This window comes from Theobroma cacao, chromosome 2 (genome assembly GCF_053813885.1).
Source record: "Theobroma cacao isolate CCN51 chromosome 2, ASM5381388v1, whole genome shotgun sequence".
In the NCBI taxonomy this organism is placed as follows: domain Eukaryota; kingdom Viridiplantae; phylum Streptophyta; class Magnoliopsida; order Malvales; family Malvaceae; genus Theobroma; species Theobroma cacao.
Genome location: NC_142640.1, coordinates 48,672,657 through 48,687,118, shown reverse-complemented (window position 1 = coordinate 48,687,118; position 14,462 = coordinate 48,672,657). Strand labels below are relative to the sequence as shown.

The 14,462-nt window shown below is 33.2% G+C and overlaps 2 protein-coding genes and 1 pseudogene across 2 annotated transcripts; all 3 read right to left on the bottom strand.

Annotated features, from left to right (window-relative positions):
* Nucleotides 1-5,822: 5,822 nt before the first annotated feature.
* LOC18610181 (cytosolic sulfotransferase 12-like) lies at nt 5,823-7,026 on the bottom strand. Its single transcript, XM_018115088.2, has one exon. It carries the CDS (start codon nt 6,853-6,855, stop codon nt 5,860-5,862), a length of 996 nt encoding a protein of 331 aa, XP_017970577.1. The 5' UTR covers nt 6,856-7,026; the 3' UTR covers nt 5,823-5,859.
* A 2,302-nt stretch (nt 7,027-9,328) lies between these two features.
* LOC148764366 (cytosolic sulfotransferase 12 pseudogene) lies at nt 9,329-10,731 on the bottom strand (annotated as a pseudogene).
* A 592-nt stretch (nt 10,732-11,323) lies between these two features.
* LOC18610179 (cytosolic sulfotransferase 5-like) lies at nt 11,324-12,770 on the bottom strand. The gene has a single exon (XM_007045701.3). The coding sequence runs from the start codon at nt 12,730-12,732 to the stop codon at nt 11,545-11,547; it is 1,188 nt and encodes a 395-aa protein (XP_007045763.3). The 5' UTR covers nt 12,733-12,770; the 3' UTR covers nt 11,324-11,544.
* Between the last annotated feature and the right edge of the window lie 1,692 nt (nt 12,771-14,462).

Genomic DNA, 14,462 nt, shown 5'->3' with positions numbered 1-14,462 from the left:
CTTTTTTAAATAATCGTACTTTAAATAATAATTAAAAATAGTAAACGCCTCTTGGAGCATCCAAAGGGTCGTCGCCAACTCAGCATCCACGTCGGTCGAAAAGCTTAAAAGGTTGAAAGAGGTGAGTGCGATTCTAACGTAGCCAAGATTGAGGTTGCCTTTTCCATACCGAATTTAGATTTGTTTATAATATTATTTTTGGAAAAAAAAAAAAGAAGGAAACATAGAACAAAAGGTCAGCCTCAGTTGATCTTTTTATTATAATTATGTTTAGTTTTATAATATTAATATACAAAAATTATTAAACACGTAATACAAATTTATAAATAAAATATCAAATGAGAGCAAAATATTTTTGTTGGAGATTTTGTCCCTAATTTCCTTGGGAGAGATGGGATGTTTGCTTGGTGTTGTGATAAGTTGTTGCAAAATCAGGTTTCAACTTTTGACCCCTAATTAGGGGAGAGGGGTCCTTTGTTCAAAGCCATGGAGAAATGACACAAAGATTGGAAAACTCCACAAGATTTTGCTCTTGCTTTTCTTTTCTTTTTGTTTCAATATTTACAAGATGTGACATTTTTTTCCTTTTTATAAATTGAAACTTTTTTTTTTTCATTTCAAAAGCTTTAAATTGAAGTGCATATATAAAATGAAACAATTGTTACGTTAAAAGATTTAAGTTAAAAATTTATATTTAATACACTATTAATTTATAATATTTATAAATCATTAATTAATTATAGTAACAATCTCGTGACTCTTTGACATTAATGCAGTAAAAAAAATATGTCAACATTTTAGATTTAGATTGGTAACATACTAACATTCCATAATATAATTTATTCAAAAAAAAATCTAACATTTGACTTTATAATTGATTCATGCTTTATTCGAATTCTCGGCTTTTTAAATATAAAAAATATAGAAAAAAGAGTCAAAATTTTAAATTTATCACATTCGGTGGTGGAGGTCGGTGGTCCCATAAAGTGAAGAGGGGTTTACAAGATGGAAAACGCGGCCATGTATTAAATGAAACGACAAGTAGGCCACGTTCTTTGGGTACAATGTCCAGAGTTTTGGAGTCGTACGGAGGAAAAGAACAAGGAGTGGTCCCAAAGGGCCGATCCCCGCAGTCTGCCATGAAATATGGTAATAGGGGCATTAGCCCAGAAGCCGTCTTGTGTAGGCATCCCCATCCCTTGACCACAACAGAAAGAGAAAGGGAGAGAAAAAGATGGCTTGTGCCCACGGCTGTGGAGCCAAAAACACAAGAGTGGGTGGAGCACAATGGCTCAATATCCCCATCTCCACAACTCATTTTGTTCAACGTTCTCTTGCTGAAAAGAAACAAAAGTTCATTAGTTGGGCCATATCATGGTAGAAGATTGGTCACCATGTTACTAAGAGAGCGTTTGAGGGTAAAAAGTTGATTAGAATATAACTTACGCTTAATGTTATAGACTATTTATTCATGATTTACTGTGTCCCAGCATCGATCCCTGTGTTTGGCATACCTTTTCCATATTTAATGGAGGTAGTATTTTGGGTGCAACTTCCAAGTTTTCAATTTAACAAGAATTTTTTTTTTGTTTTTATATTATTAGGGTTTAGGGTTTACTATGTCTACGGTTGATAACCAAATGATCAATAAATAAAGTGGAACGGTTACTAAATTTATGAAAATATTATCAAAAGATAAAGGTGTATAATTAAAAAGACTTTTGACAACATTATTGAAAAAAAAAACCCAAAAAATCAAATTTGCTATTGTGTGACTTCTCCTTCTATCGAGTTTCAACTCGCCTAGGTTGCATATACTACTAATAAAACATTAATTTGTTAAAAAATTCTGTTGAAATATTCTGACAAAATTAATTTTATTTCATATGGAGCCAATTCTTTTATGGAAAATTTTGTAGAAAAATTGGTTTTTTTGGACATAATTTTTCCATTAAAAATTTGTTCCCAAAAAAAATTATTTACAAACTTACTTTTTAATGAAAATTTTGTTGAAATTTTGAACTTACACTTTAAATGTTTTGTTCACTAAAATAAAAGAACCAGTCCAAATTTTCCCATTAATGAATGAATTAAAAACCTCATTACACCGATCGTGATCCCAACGTTTTCATGAACACCACTCAATGAGTACCACTCAGGGTCATGAAATTTACACGTCATGCCGCTTTAGACCGGAGAAAGGAACAACAGAGCCACGAGACGGCACATGCATATATAGCGATACAAACCAACAAGTCGATGGCATGCACGTACGAATAAAATACCACATCAAAAGTTTTCATTTCGTTGTTACCTACCTTTCTCAAAGACCCTAACTAACTGTAATTACCATCTACTTAGATGTGGTCGCACGTCATCATCGCCATGATCAACATGGAAAGAAGGTTCTTCTATCCTCCTCCCTTTCCCACCTGCCAAAGCCTGCCTGAAGTGATTTGTTGGTTGGGAGGTCGGTAGCATGAGATCTATGTCTTTAATTTTCATCTTTCTAAAACAACATCGTAGTACACAGTAACGGATTTAAAAATTTATATAAAAAATAATTAAAAAATAATCATATAAAATTAAAAATCAAGTCAATGATTCAATTCGGAATAAAAAACAATCATCGTGATATCTAGTTTAATCTAACATCAATTATTGTGGGCATAATTAGGGTTTCCAAAAGCAAACTGTTTCGGCCTTTGGGAGGCACAATTGTTTTAATTTTTGGTGGATTTTATCACGTGTGACAATGATTATTAATGATGGGTTGGTACCATCCAAATATATATGGTTGGTATTGCTATGCTTCAACAATATTATTTAACCCTAATTACTTAACAGGTTTATTATTATAAATTAATGAAAAGTAATAAAACTGGTTTTCTATATATACCACCTAATGATGGTAGAGAACTAAATTTCTTAGACCATGATTTACACATTCTAACACTCTAATTAATCATAATCTCTCTCGTATATAGTCTAACAAGTGCACACTCAACATTTAAAACTTTAAGTTACAATTAATAGTGGATGACTTGAATTTTTATTTGAAGTGTCCATTAATTACACCAACATTCGATGGAAGATGGAATATCACAATTTCATCACATTAATCTTATTCAAACACTCATCAAGACTACAAATCACGACCAATAAATGAATCAAGTTCACATTAGTATATTATGAGCTTACACTAAGTGTTAGCACGTGGTAATACTAATCGTACATCTTAAGATCAAGCATCGCATGTCCAATAATTTTTTGAATCCAATTTACTAACAATTAATGATTTTGAATCATTCCTTTCTCTTTTTTTCTTTTTTTGCAAAGACTCAATCTTTATGGTATGCATCAATTACATTCATATATATAGATGAATTAACAAATGAGGTATATCATCACCATTCGTATTGCCTGTCATGAAATGTTGCCAAATTGGTCATGGATATATATAGCTTGTAAAGATCTGTTATAAGTTCATATCAACAATGTAAAAGCCAACATTCTGGTAGCAGGGGAGGGGAGCATCCAGCTCCATACTGTTTTCGTGTCTTAAATAAACTAGTGAGGAAATGAACTTTAAATTATCTGGGTGACAAAGCCCATCAATGATGTAACAGGAGTCACTTTCTTGAAGCACAAAGCCTGACCCTAAGCCCACTAACATTCTTACAACTTTAGCAGGACTTTGGAACAGAGGTCATTTTGAGCTTATACATACCTTCAAAGTCCCTAATTGAAGACCAAACTTGAACTCTCTTTAAGGCTGAATTTTCACAAGGGCTTTCTTTCCAACAGCCCAAAGGCCTTGTATAATCTAATATACATATCCATACTATATATAAAAGTAGAATAATTTAATTACTGTTAATTTTTTTTTAATAGAGTCTTCAATTGAATGACAAGTTTCATTCAATTAGAACTCCTTTTTATTTTTTTGACATTTCGTTTTCTATTGAATTAATTTTTTTTACACCTTATGTCAAAAATAAGTTGTTTTTTACATTTGAAGGTTTTTTTTTTTGCTTTTTACTTTTATTTATTTTAATAAAAAATACTTAAAAACAATAATTTTTAACTTTTAATGCTTAGAAGATAGATTCATTTAATATTTATCAATTACAATTTAATATTATTTTTTATCTATATTCTCTTATTTTGCATGAACCTGAATCTATAGTATATAGATATCTCTTTTATACTTAAATGTTTAAATTTTAATAAATATCCATCCAATTCATTATATAAAAGTAGGATAATTGATTGGGTCAATTAATTGACATTTGTCATTCTTAATTAAATTAATTTTTTTTACACCTTATGTCAAAACTACATTGCTTTGAACATTTGAAGATTTTTTTTTCTTTTTTACTTTTATTTATTTTAGTAAAAAATATTTAAAAATAATAATTTCTAATTTTTAATGCTTATAAGATAGATTCATTTAATATTTATCAATTACAATTTAATATTATTTTTCGTCTATATTCTCTTATTCTGTATCTAGACATCTTTTTTATACATGAATGTTTAAATTCTAATAAACATCCATCCAATTCATTGAACAAAATAAAAAAATAAAAAATGTCTACTCATTTCTCAATATACATGGCACACAATCATCATTGAATAAATAAATCAATTGAATTTGATAACTTTTAGCTATTCATTTTATATATAAAAAACATATAATTCTAGCCATTACTAATTATTTTATATTGATAGGATCTTTACATTATACTGTTATCTTATATTCTATAACTGTTTATTTTAATCTATTAATAGTATAAGTTATATACTTTCTCATTTCTTAATAGTTTATTATACTTCTAATAATCTTTGATAGAATTATCGTTTTTTTTGGATAAATTCTGTTTTAAATAGGATAACTAATTGGATCAATTGGTTGTCATTCTCAATTGAATTAATTTTTTTTTACACCTTATGTCAAAGTTGCGTTGTTTTTTTACATTTGAAGGGTCTTTTTATTTTTATTTATTTTAGTAAAAAAAATACTTGAAAACAATAATTTTTAATTTTTAATATTTAGAATATAGATTCATTTAATATTTATCAATTGTAATTTAATATTATTTTTTATTTATATCCTCTTATTCTGCATGAACCTAAATCTATAGTATTTAGACATCTCTTTTATATATGAATGTTTAAATTTCAATAAATATTCATCCAATTCATTGAATAAAATAAAAAAGTCAATAAGGTTTATTCATTTCTTAATATACATAGCACATAGTCATTATTGAACAAATAAATCAATTAAATTTGACAATCTTTAGCCATTCAATTTATATACAAAAGATATATTATTATAAATTAGTAACTATTTTATATTGATATGATCTTTATAATAAATGATTGTCTTATATTGTACAACTATTTATCTTAATCTGCTAATAGTACATGTTATATACTCTTTCATTTCTTAATATTCTACTGTTTTATAATCATATATGTAACTGTAAGTTTTTGGTAATTGAAACCAGAGTAAATAATTATTTTTAATTAATACTAGTTTATTTGTCCCTCTATCAGTAAAAACCAGACATTCATGCAATTGACTAATATAATATTGCTTTTTCTGTAAACTCTTTTAAAGATACCAAATTGAAATCAATTCTAATATAATCAATATTTTCTGTGATCTTTTTTGTAGCATAACTATGGGCACCATCCTAGTATATATAATAAAGGGAATACAAAAATAAGTTGTCTTTTTATTTAAAATTGATTTAATAATTCATGCCATTTTTGCGAGATGATGACAATGGGATAGAGACGGATACCAGGCATGAACAAAGAAAAGGCAGATTATAATAGATAGCTAGCCTAAAATGACAATCCTGAACCACGCCACTTCTCTTCTGTAATCTGATCTAATTTCCGTATCATCTCCGGCGTGAGATGATTCTTCCAATCTCCAACCTCACCACGCCGGAAAAATACACTGGTGTCATGTCCGGACGATAGTTTCCCACTTTTATTCACTTCTAAATTGCTTAGAGTATCGAAACTACACAATTTCAGTATATCATCCACCACACCTTTGCTTTCTTCTTCCAGGGAAAGTGGGCACCCTATGAACTCAGCGATTCTCCTTAAATGGATTTCGGGATGCTCTTTCATTTCCTCATACTTCAAGAACAGTAACTTTTGAGGGTTTTCCAGGCTCTCTTTCCAATAGCCTAAAACATGGTCCCAAAAGGGTCCGTAAATATTCCCTCCTCTGCAGAACTTGTCCAAGGTCTCTTCAAGTGAATTGGTGCCCATTTCCTTAGGTATTACCGCGTTTGCGAACTGCCAAAAGGACACAAAATTATCCTTGGGGTTCCGACACAGATACACGAGCTTGCAAGCTGAGTTCTTCACAGACTCTGGCAGTGACACAAACGGTAAATGAGTTGCAATCAGCCTCGGAGAAGCGATAGTGGTGGAGGTATCATAGGCCTGGTAATCGATGCGTGGCTCAAGCTCCAAATAGCGGACAAGAGCATGAGGATTGTTCGTAACCAAAGGGTGATTTATAGGGTCAGGATATTTCCTTCGGTTCACCAAGGCAAACACGATCGCCTTCAACCAAGTCGTGCCGGACTTGGGAGTAGTGGTAAGGAAGATGTCACTATCTTGAGCTTGAAAGTTCTTTTGGCAAGTGAGAATCGTGGACAAAATCTTGCTTGAGTGCCAGAAACCTTGAAATTGATAGAGAGGAGGTCCAATCCAACCTTTTTCGGTGGGCAGTGACGATATTAACTCCTTGCATTCTTCAGTGAGTTCCTCTTCTTGCAGGTACTTGGGAAGAGAAAGACCAGTTTGAGGTGTTTCCATGGCAGTGAGAGCTTGAGAATCAGAAGGTTATTGACTATAATGAATCTAGGCAGGAAGATTTTCAACACTATAGTATAATTACAAATATGATTTATAGAACAACTTTTCAATAAAATACTAGCATTCTCTAGAAGCTGTTTTCTTGTCTACATGTGCGCATAAAGGGGTAAACACTTTAGCGTATGTATTAAATAAAATAATGCATGTATTATATTTTTATTAAATTTTTTCATCATTTTTTTTACTAATAATGGAGCAGGTGTACCTCTATTTTGTCTTTGATTCTTAAGAGTTTTTCTCTAAATAAAGGAGTAGGTATACCTATGTTTAGTTTTTTATTCTTAAGAGTTTAACTCTAAATAAAGGAGCAGGTGTATCTATGTTTTGTCTTTGATTCTTCCAGCGGTTGGCAAATACGTTCTTTGTAGTTAATAAGTCTGGTTTTTTTTTTTTCACATAAAATAAAAGTTCCAGATTAATAAGTTATTCAATTTTTTGATCAAAATGAAGTGTGATGTATCTTTCAAATATGGTTTATTTGAAATCCACGTTAATAAGAAGACATGGGTGAAATTCTGAAATTTTACCGACCAAAGACCATTTACCATACAAACTTAAAAAATTCAGTTAATTCCATATGTGTACGTACTAAAAAAAAAACCCAAAAAATAAAATTTGTTATTCTGTGGCTTCTCCTTCTATCGAGTTTCAACTCAACTACGTTGCATATACCACATATAAAACATTAATTTTTAAAAAATTTTGTCGAAATATTCGGACAAAATTAATTTTACTTCATATGGAGCCAATTTTTTTATGGAAAATTTTGTAGAAAAAGTGGTTATTTTCAACATAATTTTTCTGTTAAAAAGTTGATCAAAAAAATTATTTACAAACTTACTTTTTAATGAAAAAATTCGTTGAAATTTTAAACTTACACATTAAATGTTTTATTCACTAAAATAAAAGAACCAGTCCAAATTTTCCCATTAATGAATGAATTAAAAACCTCATTACACCGATCATGATCCCAACGTTTACATAAACACCACTCAATGAGTATCACTGAGGGTCATGAAATTTGCACGTCATGCCACTTTATACCAGAGAAAAGAACAACCGAGCCAGGTGACGGCACATGCATATACAGCGATGCCGACCAACAAGTCGATGGCATGCACGTACGAATAAAATACCACATCAAAAGTTTTCATTTCGTTGTTACCTACCTTTCTCAAAGACCCTAACTAACTGTAATTACTATCTACTTAGATGTTGTCGCATGTCATCATCGCCATGATCAACATGGAAAGAAGGTTCTTCTATCTTCCTCCCTTTCCCACCTGCCAAAGCCTGGCTGTAGTGATTTGTTGGTTGGGAGGTCGGTATCATGAGATCTATGCCTTTGCTTTTCATCATTCTAAAGCAACATTGAATGTGGTATACAGCGACGGATTTAAAAATTTACATAAAAGATGATTAAAAAGTAATCATATAAAATTAAAAATCAAATCAATGATTCAATTCAAAATAAAAAATAATTATCGTGATATATAATTTAATCTAACATCAATTATTGTGGGCATAATTAGGGTTTCCAATAGCAAGTTGTTTCGGCCTTTGGGAGCTACAATTGTTTTATTTTTTGGTGGATTTGATCACGTGTGACAATGATTATTGATGATGGGTTGGTACCATCCATATATATATGGTTGGGATTGTTGTGCTTCAAAAATATTATTTAACCCTAATTAATTAACTGGTTCATTATTATAAATTAATGAAAAGTAATAAAACTGGTTTTCTATATATACCACCCAATGATGATAGAGAACTTAATTTCTTAGACCATGATTTACACATTCTAACACTCTAATTAATCATAATCTCTCTCATTTATAGTCTAACAAGTGCACACTCAACATTTAAAACTTTAGTTACAATTAATAGTGGGTGACTTGAATTTTTATTCTAATTGTCCATTAATTACACCAACATTCAATGGAAGATGGAATATCACAATTTTATCAAGTTAATCTTATTCAAATACTCATCAAGACTACAAATCACGACCAATAAATGAATCAAGTTCACATTAGTGTATTATGAGCTTACACTAAGTGTTAACACGTGGTGATACTAATCGTACGTCTTAAGATCAAGCATCACATGTCCAATAATTTTTTGAATCCAAATTACTAACAATTAATGATTTTGAATCATTCTTTTCTTTTCTTTTTTTTTTGTAAAGACTCGATCTTTATGGTACGTATCAATTACATTCATATATATAGAAGAATGAACAAATAAGGTATATCATCACCATGCATATTGCATGTCATGCAATGTTGCCAAATTGGTCATGGATATTTATAGCTCGTAAGGATCTGTTATAAGTTCATATCAACAATGTAAAAGCCAACATTCTGGTAGGTGGGCAGGGGAGCATCTAGCTCCATACTGTTTTGGTATCTTTAAAAAAACTGTGAGGAAATGAACTTTAAATTATATGGGTGATAAAGCCCATCAAAGATGTAACAGGAGTCACTTTCTCGAAGCACAAAGCCTGACCCTAAGCCCACTAACATTCTTACAACTTTAGCAGAACTTTGGGACAAAGGTAGTTTTTGAGCTTATATATACCTTCAAAATCCCAAATTGAAGACCAAACTTGAACTCTTTTTAAGGCTTAATTTTCACAAGGGCTTTCTTTCCAACAGCCCAAAGGCGTAGGACAGTTTATATATATATAAAATAAAGGGAATATGATGACATTTTTGAGCGATAATGACAATGGGATAGAGACGGATACCAGGCATAATCAAAGAAAAGGCAGATTATAGTAGGTAGCTAGCCTAAAATGACAACCCCGAACCACGCAACTTCTCTTCTGTAATCTGATCTAATTTCCGTATCATCTACGGCGTGAGATGATTCTTCCAATCTCCAACCTCACCACGCCGGAAAAATACATTAGTGTCATGTCCGGACGATAGTTTCCCACTTTTATTCACTTCTAAATTGCTTAGAGTATCGAAACTACACAAATTCAGTATATCATCCACCACACCTCTGCTTTCTTCTTCCAGGGAAAGTGGGCACCCTATGAACTCAGCGATTCTCCTTAAATGGATCTCGGGGTGCTCTTTCATGTCGTCATACTTCAAGAACAGAAACCCTTGAGGGTTTTCCAGGCTCTCTTTCCAATAGCCTAAGGCGTGGTCCCAAAAGGGTTCGTAAACATTCACTCCTCTGCAGAACTTGTCAAAGGTCTCTTCGAGTGGATTGGTGCCCATTTCCTTAGTTCTTACCTTGTTTGCGAACTGCCAAACGGACACAAAATTATCCTTGGGGTTCCTACACAGATACACGAGCTTGCAAGCTGAGTTCTTCACAGACTCTGGCAGTGACACAAACGGTAAATGAGTTGCAATCAGCCTCGGAGAAGCGGTGGTGGTGGAGGTATTATCGGCCTGGTAATCGATGCGTGGTTCAAGCTCCAAATAGCGGACAAGAGCATGAGGATTGTTCGTAACCAAAGGGTGATTTATAGGGTCAGGATATTTCCTTCGGTTCACCAAGGCAAACCCGATCGCCTTCAACCAAGTCGTGCCGGACTTGGGAGTAGTGGCAAGGAAGATGTCACTATCTTGAGCTTGAAAGTTCTTTTGGCAAGTGAGAATCGTGGGCAAAGTCTTGCTTGAGTGCCAGGAACCTTGAAATTGATAGAGAGGAGGTCCAACCCAACCTTATTCGGTGGGCAGTGACGATATTAACTCCTTGCATTCTTCAGTGAGTTCCTCTTCTTGCAGGTACTTGGGAAGAGAAAGACCAGTTTGAGGTGTTTCCATGGCAGTGAGAGCTTGAGAATCAGAAGGTTATTGACTATAATGATTCTAGGCAGGAGGATTTTCAACACTATAGTATAATTACAAATATGATTTATAGAACAACTTTCCAAAAAAATACTAGCATTCTCTAGAAGCTGTTTTCTTGTCTACATGTACCCATAAAGGGGTAAACTCTTTAGCATATGTATTTAATATAATAATGCATGTATTATATTTTTATTAAATTTTTTCATCATTTTTGTTACTAATAAAGGAGCAGGTGTACCTCTATTTTGTCTTTGATTCTTAAGAGTTTTACTCTAAATAAAGGAGTAGGTATACCTATGTTTTGTATTTCATTCTTAAGAGTTTTACTCAACGTTAATAAGAAGAAATGGGTGAAATTTTGAAATTCCGACCAAAGACCATTTACTATGCAAACTTAAAAAAAAAAAAATCAGCTAATTCCATATGTGTACGTACCCAAAAAAAATAATAAAACAGTTTGAGACCTAAAGGTTTCACCGTCTTCTTTGTCATTGGCCATCGCATGGGTTACATGAGGACTTGAAATAGACAATTTGAGTAGATGTTTACTAGGTTATTCAAAGTACATATGGCCAATGATCCACTCATACTTGAGCACACAGAAAAACTTCAACTACTACTATTAGAATAAACAAACCATATGGTTCTTTTGCACAGACATTTGAGCAAATCAACACACGTTTTTGTCATGAAAGAAATGTTGCACAGAGGATCATGGAGGTCAATTTTGAAGAACTGACCCCAAGACACTATTGAAAACCCAAGTACTTTAGATTAATAAAAACACAATCAGGCGAGCTAGGTGGGAGACCTAAAAGATTAACCCAGAGTCGTGCAACTTGTCTTGAGTAATTTGGTCTAGCTTTTCCATCATCTGAGGGGTCAAATGATTCTTAGCATCTCCAACCTCACCTCGGCGGAAAAATGCCTTGTACTCCTCACCGGAGACTAACTTTCCAGTTTTGTTCACCTCCAAATTGCTCAAAGTATCAAAGCTACATAACTTCAGTATCTCATCCACCACGCCATTAGTCTCTTCTTGCGCGGAAAATGGGCATCCCAGGAACTGAGCCAGTCTCACCAACTGAACTTTCGGCTGCTCTTTTATTTCCTCATACTTCAAGAACAAGACCCTTTCAGGCTTTTTCAAGCTTTCTTTCCAATACTCCAAAACATGGTCCCAAAATGGCCCGTACAGGCACACGCCTCTGCAGAACTTATCGAAGGTCTCTTCTAGGGAATTTTCACCCATATCCTTGGTTCTCAGCTTGTTCGTGAAGTGCCAAAGTGATACGAAAGTATCCTTTGGATTCCTACACAAATACACAAGCTTGCAAGCCGAGTTCTTAACCGAGTCTGGCAATGACACAAGGGGTAAGTGAGTTCCAAATAGCCTTGGAGAAGTAAATGTCGTAAAGTCAGCAACCCGGTTATCAATGTAGAGCTCAAGCTCCAAAAACGGCACAAGGACGTGAGGGTTCTCTGCCAGTAAAGGGTGTTTAACTTCAGGGTTAGGATATTGGACTCTATTCATCAACGCAAAAACAATGGCCTTCAACCAGGTTGTTCCTGATTTGGGCGTGGTAACAAGAAGGATATCAGTATCCTGAGCTTGAAATTGGTTTTGGCATGTCAGGACCGCTAGTAACTGACGGGTAGTGTGCCAAAAACCTTGATATTGATGGAGGTGATTTGCAACCCAACCTTTCTCAGTTGGTAGTGAGGCTATAAGCTGCCTGCGTTCTTGGGTTAGACATTCTTCTTGCAGGTATTTGGGAAGAGAAACAGGAGGTAGATCAGTGGGTAATGGACAAGGATCAAGGTTAAGTACAGCGGGCATGGTTATGGCTTCACTGGCTTGAGTGTGGCAATCCTTTTCAGTTGGTGATAAGGATGTTAGCTGCCTGCATTGTTGCTGGCGGCCCTCCTCTTCAACGTATTTTGGAAGAGAAACAGGAGGCAGATCAGTAGGAAGTGGACAAGATTCAGTGATAGGCATGGTTTCTTGCCCAATTCACTTAAGTTGGCGACTCGCAAGTGTTGGGCAGATAGTTATATACAGAAAGGTTTTCTCCACTGTGAGCATCGGACAAAACTTTGAAACTGTACTCTTTTAATAACAAAAGAAACCACGTGGGAATAATTGAAGTGGTAATTAAAGTGAGTGGGGGATTAGGCCACAAATTTTACCTTTTTAGGGGTAATGAATTATTATTATTATTATGTATACAAATATATACAGACAGGCAAGACTCAATGAGTCTCCAAGTACATGTCAGGTTATGAATTCTGTATACTATTACTGAATCAAACATTGATATTAATTACTTGTTGCACCGTATCTTGCTAATTGAGTCAAGGTAACTAATTTTATAGATACTCAATCAAGTCTTGTTTCTCACAGGTTTCTGGTTTTTGAATCCTTGGCCCCTATACTATTTTGTTGATGCCTACTGGCGCCTGCATCTTGCTCCGCTTGTGATTGCTTGATGACCACCTGGTTGCTTGCTGCTATTGGTACTGTTTTATTTAGCCTGGTTCCAACATGCTCGGCCTTTCCTATCGTGTGATGCCTACTGAAGCCCTTCACCTTTGCTTTGTTTTGTGATTACTTGATGCCTGCCAATATTTGTACCTTGTTTTGCTTGCACTAGGTTGTGCTATTTTTCAGCTGTTTGTACTCCTGCTCTCTATGCCAGCCCTCCGCTCCTTTACTAGGGGGTTTCCGAATGTCCACTCACTGATTCCAGACCATTGCTTGGATTAGATCATCGATTCCCTGCCTTATTAATGTACCCTGTTAAGGTATCCTGTTTGTGTAATCTGTTAAGGATGACTGGTCTTTGAGCAGTGTTGCTCCGACTCCGCCCCTCTCATGGCTGAACTCTTTTGTACATTCTATGATTATCTCCTTATTAATAAATAAATTTAAAAATTAAAAACACTTAAAAATAAATATTTATAATTCTAAAAATATTTCTTTTAAAAAATTTTTAAATTTTTATTTTACAATTTTACAAGATATATGTCGTGAATAAACCATAAGTATAAATATTTTGTGATTAATTTTTGATCTACTGACTGCATAAATTTTAATATACATAAAGAAGAAAGAAAGGGAGGGAGGGTGTGGAAACTTTTTTATTTTGTATATTTTTATTATTTTATTTAAAATTTTAAATTATTAAGTCCATTTATATGAATCCATAAGCACCATATGTTTTATTTTTTTTCGTTTTAATTACTATCCAAAAAGAAAAAAGAAAAGAAATGCAGTTTATGAACTAAACTTGTGTTGCCATTCCCTTCAAAAGACAACTTTCACAATTTTGCTTTTTAACTTTTCAAATTAAAAAGTGAAATTAAATTTAGGGATACAAACAAAATAATAAGTGTAAAAATTGAAATTTTAAAACATTTCCAAATTGCAAAAAAATATAATTTTATTTTATTCGATTTCATCATTTTTAGTCTATTTTAATTTTTACAAGTAATAATTTTTAGATAAAGTATGAATTTTCCTTTACCATGTTGCATATCACATTCTTTTTATTTTCAAAAAAAAAATGTAGAGAGCAAAAAGTTGCAATCCCAACATAAAAGATGTTTTTTGACTTTACAAAACATTGAAGAACATAACACAAGGTGGAAAGAAACATGTGATTATGAAAGGTGGCCTTCAACTTGCTTTGCTCTGGTGACATTACCACAAGCTATATACATTTTATA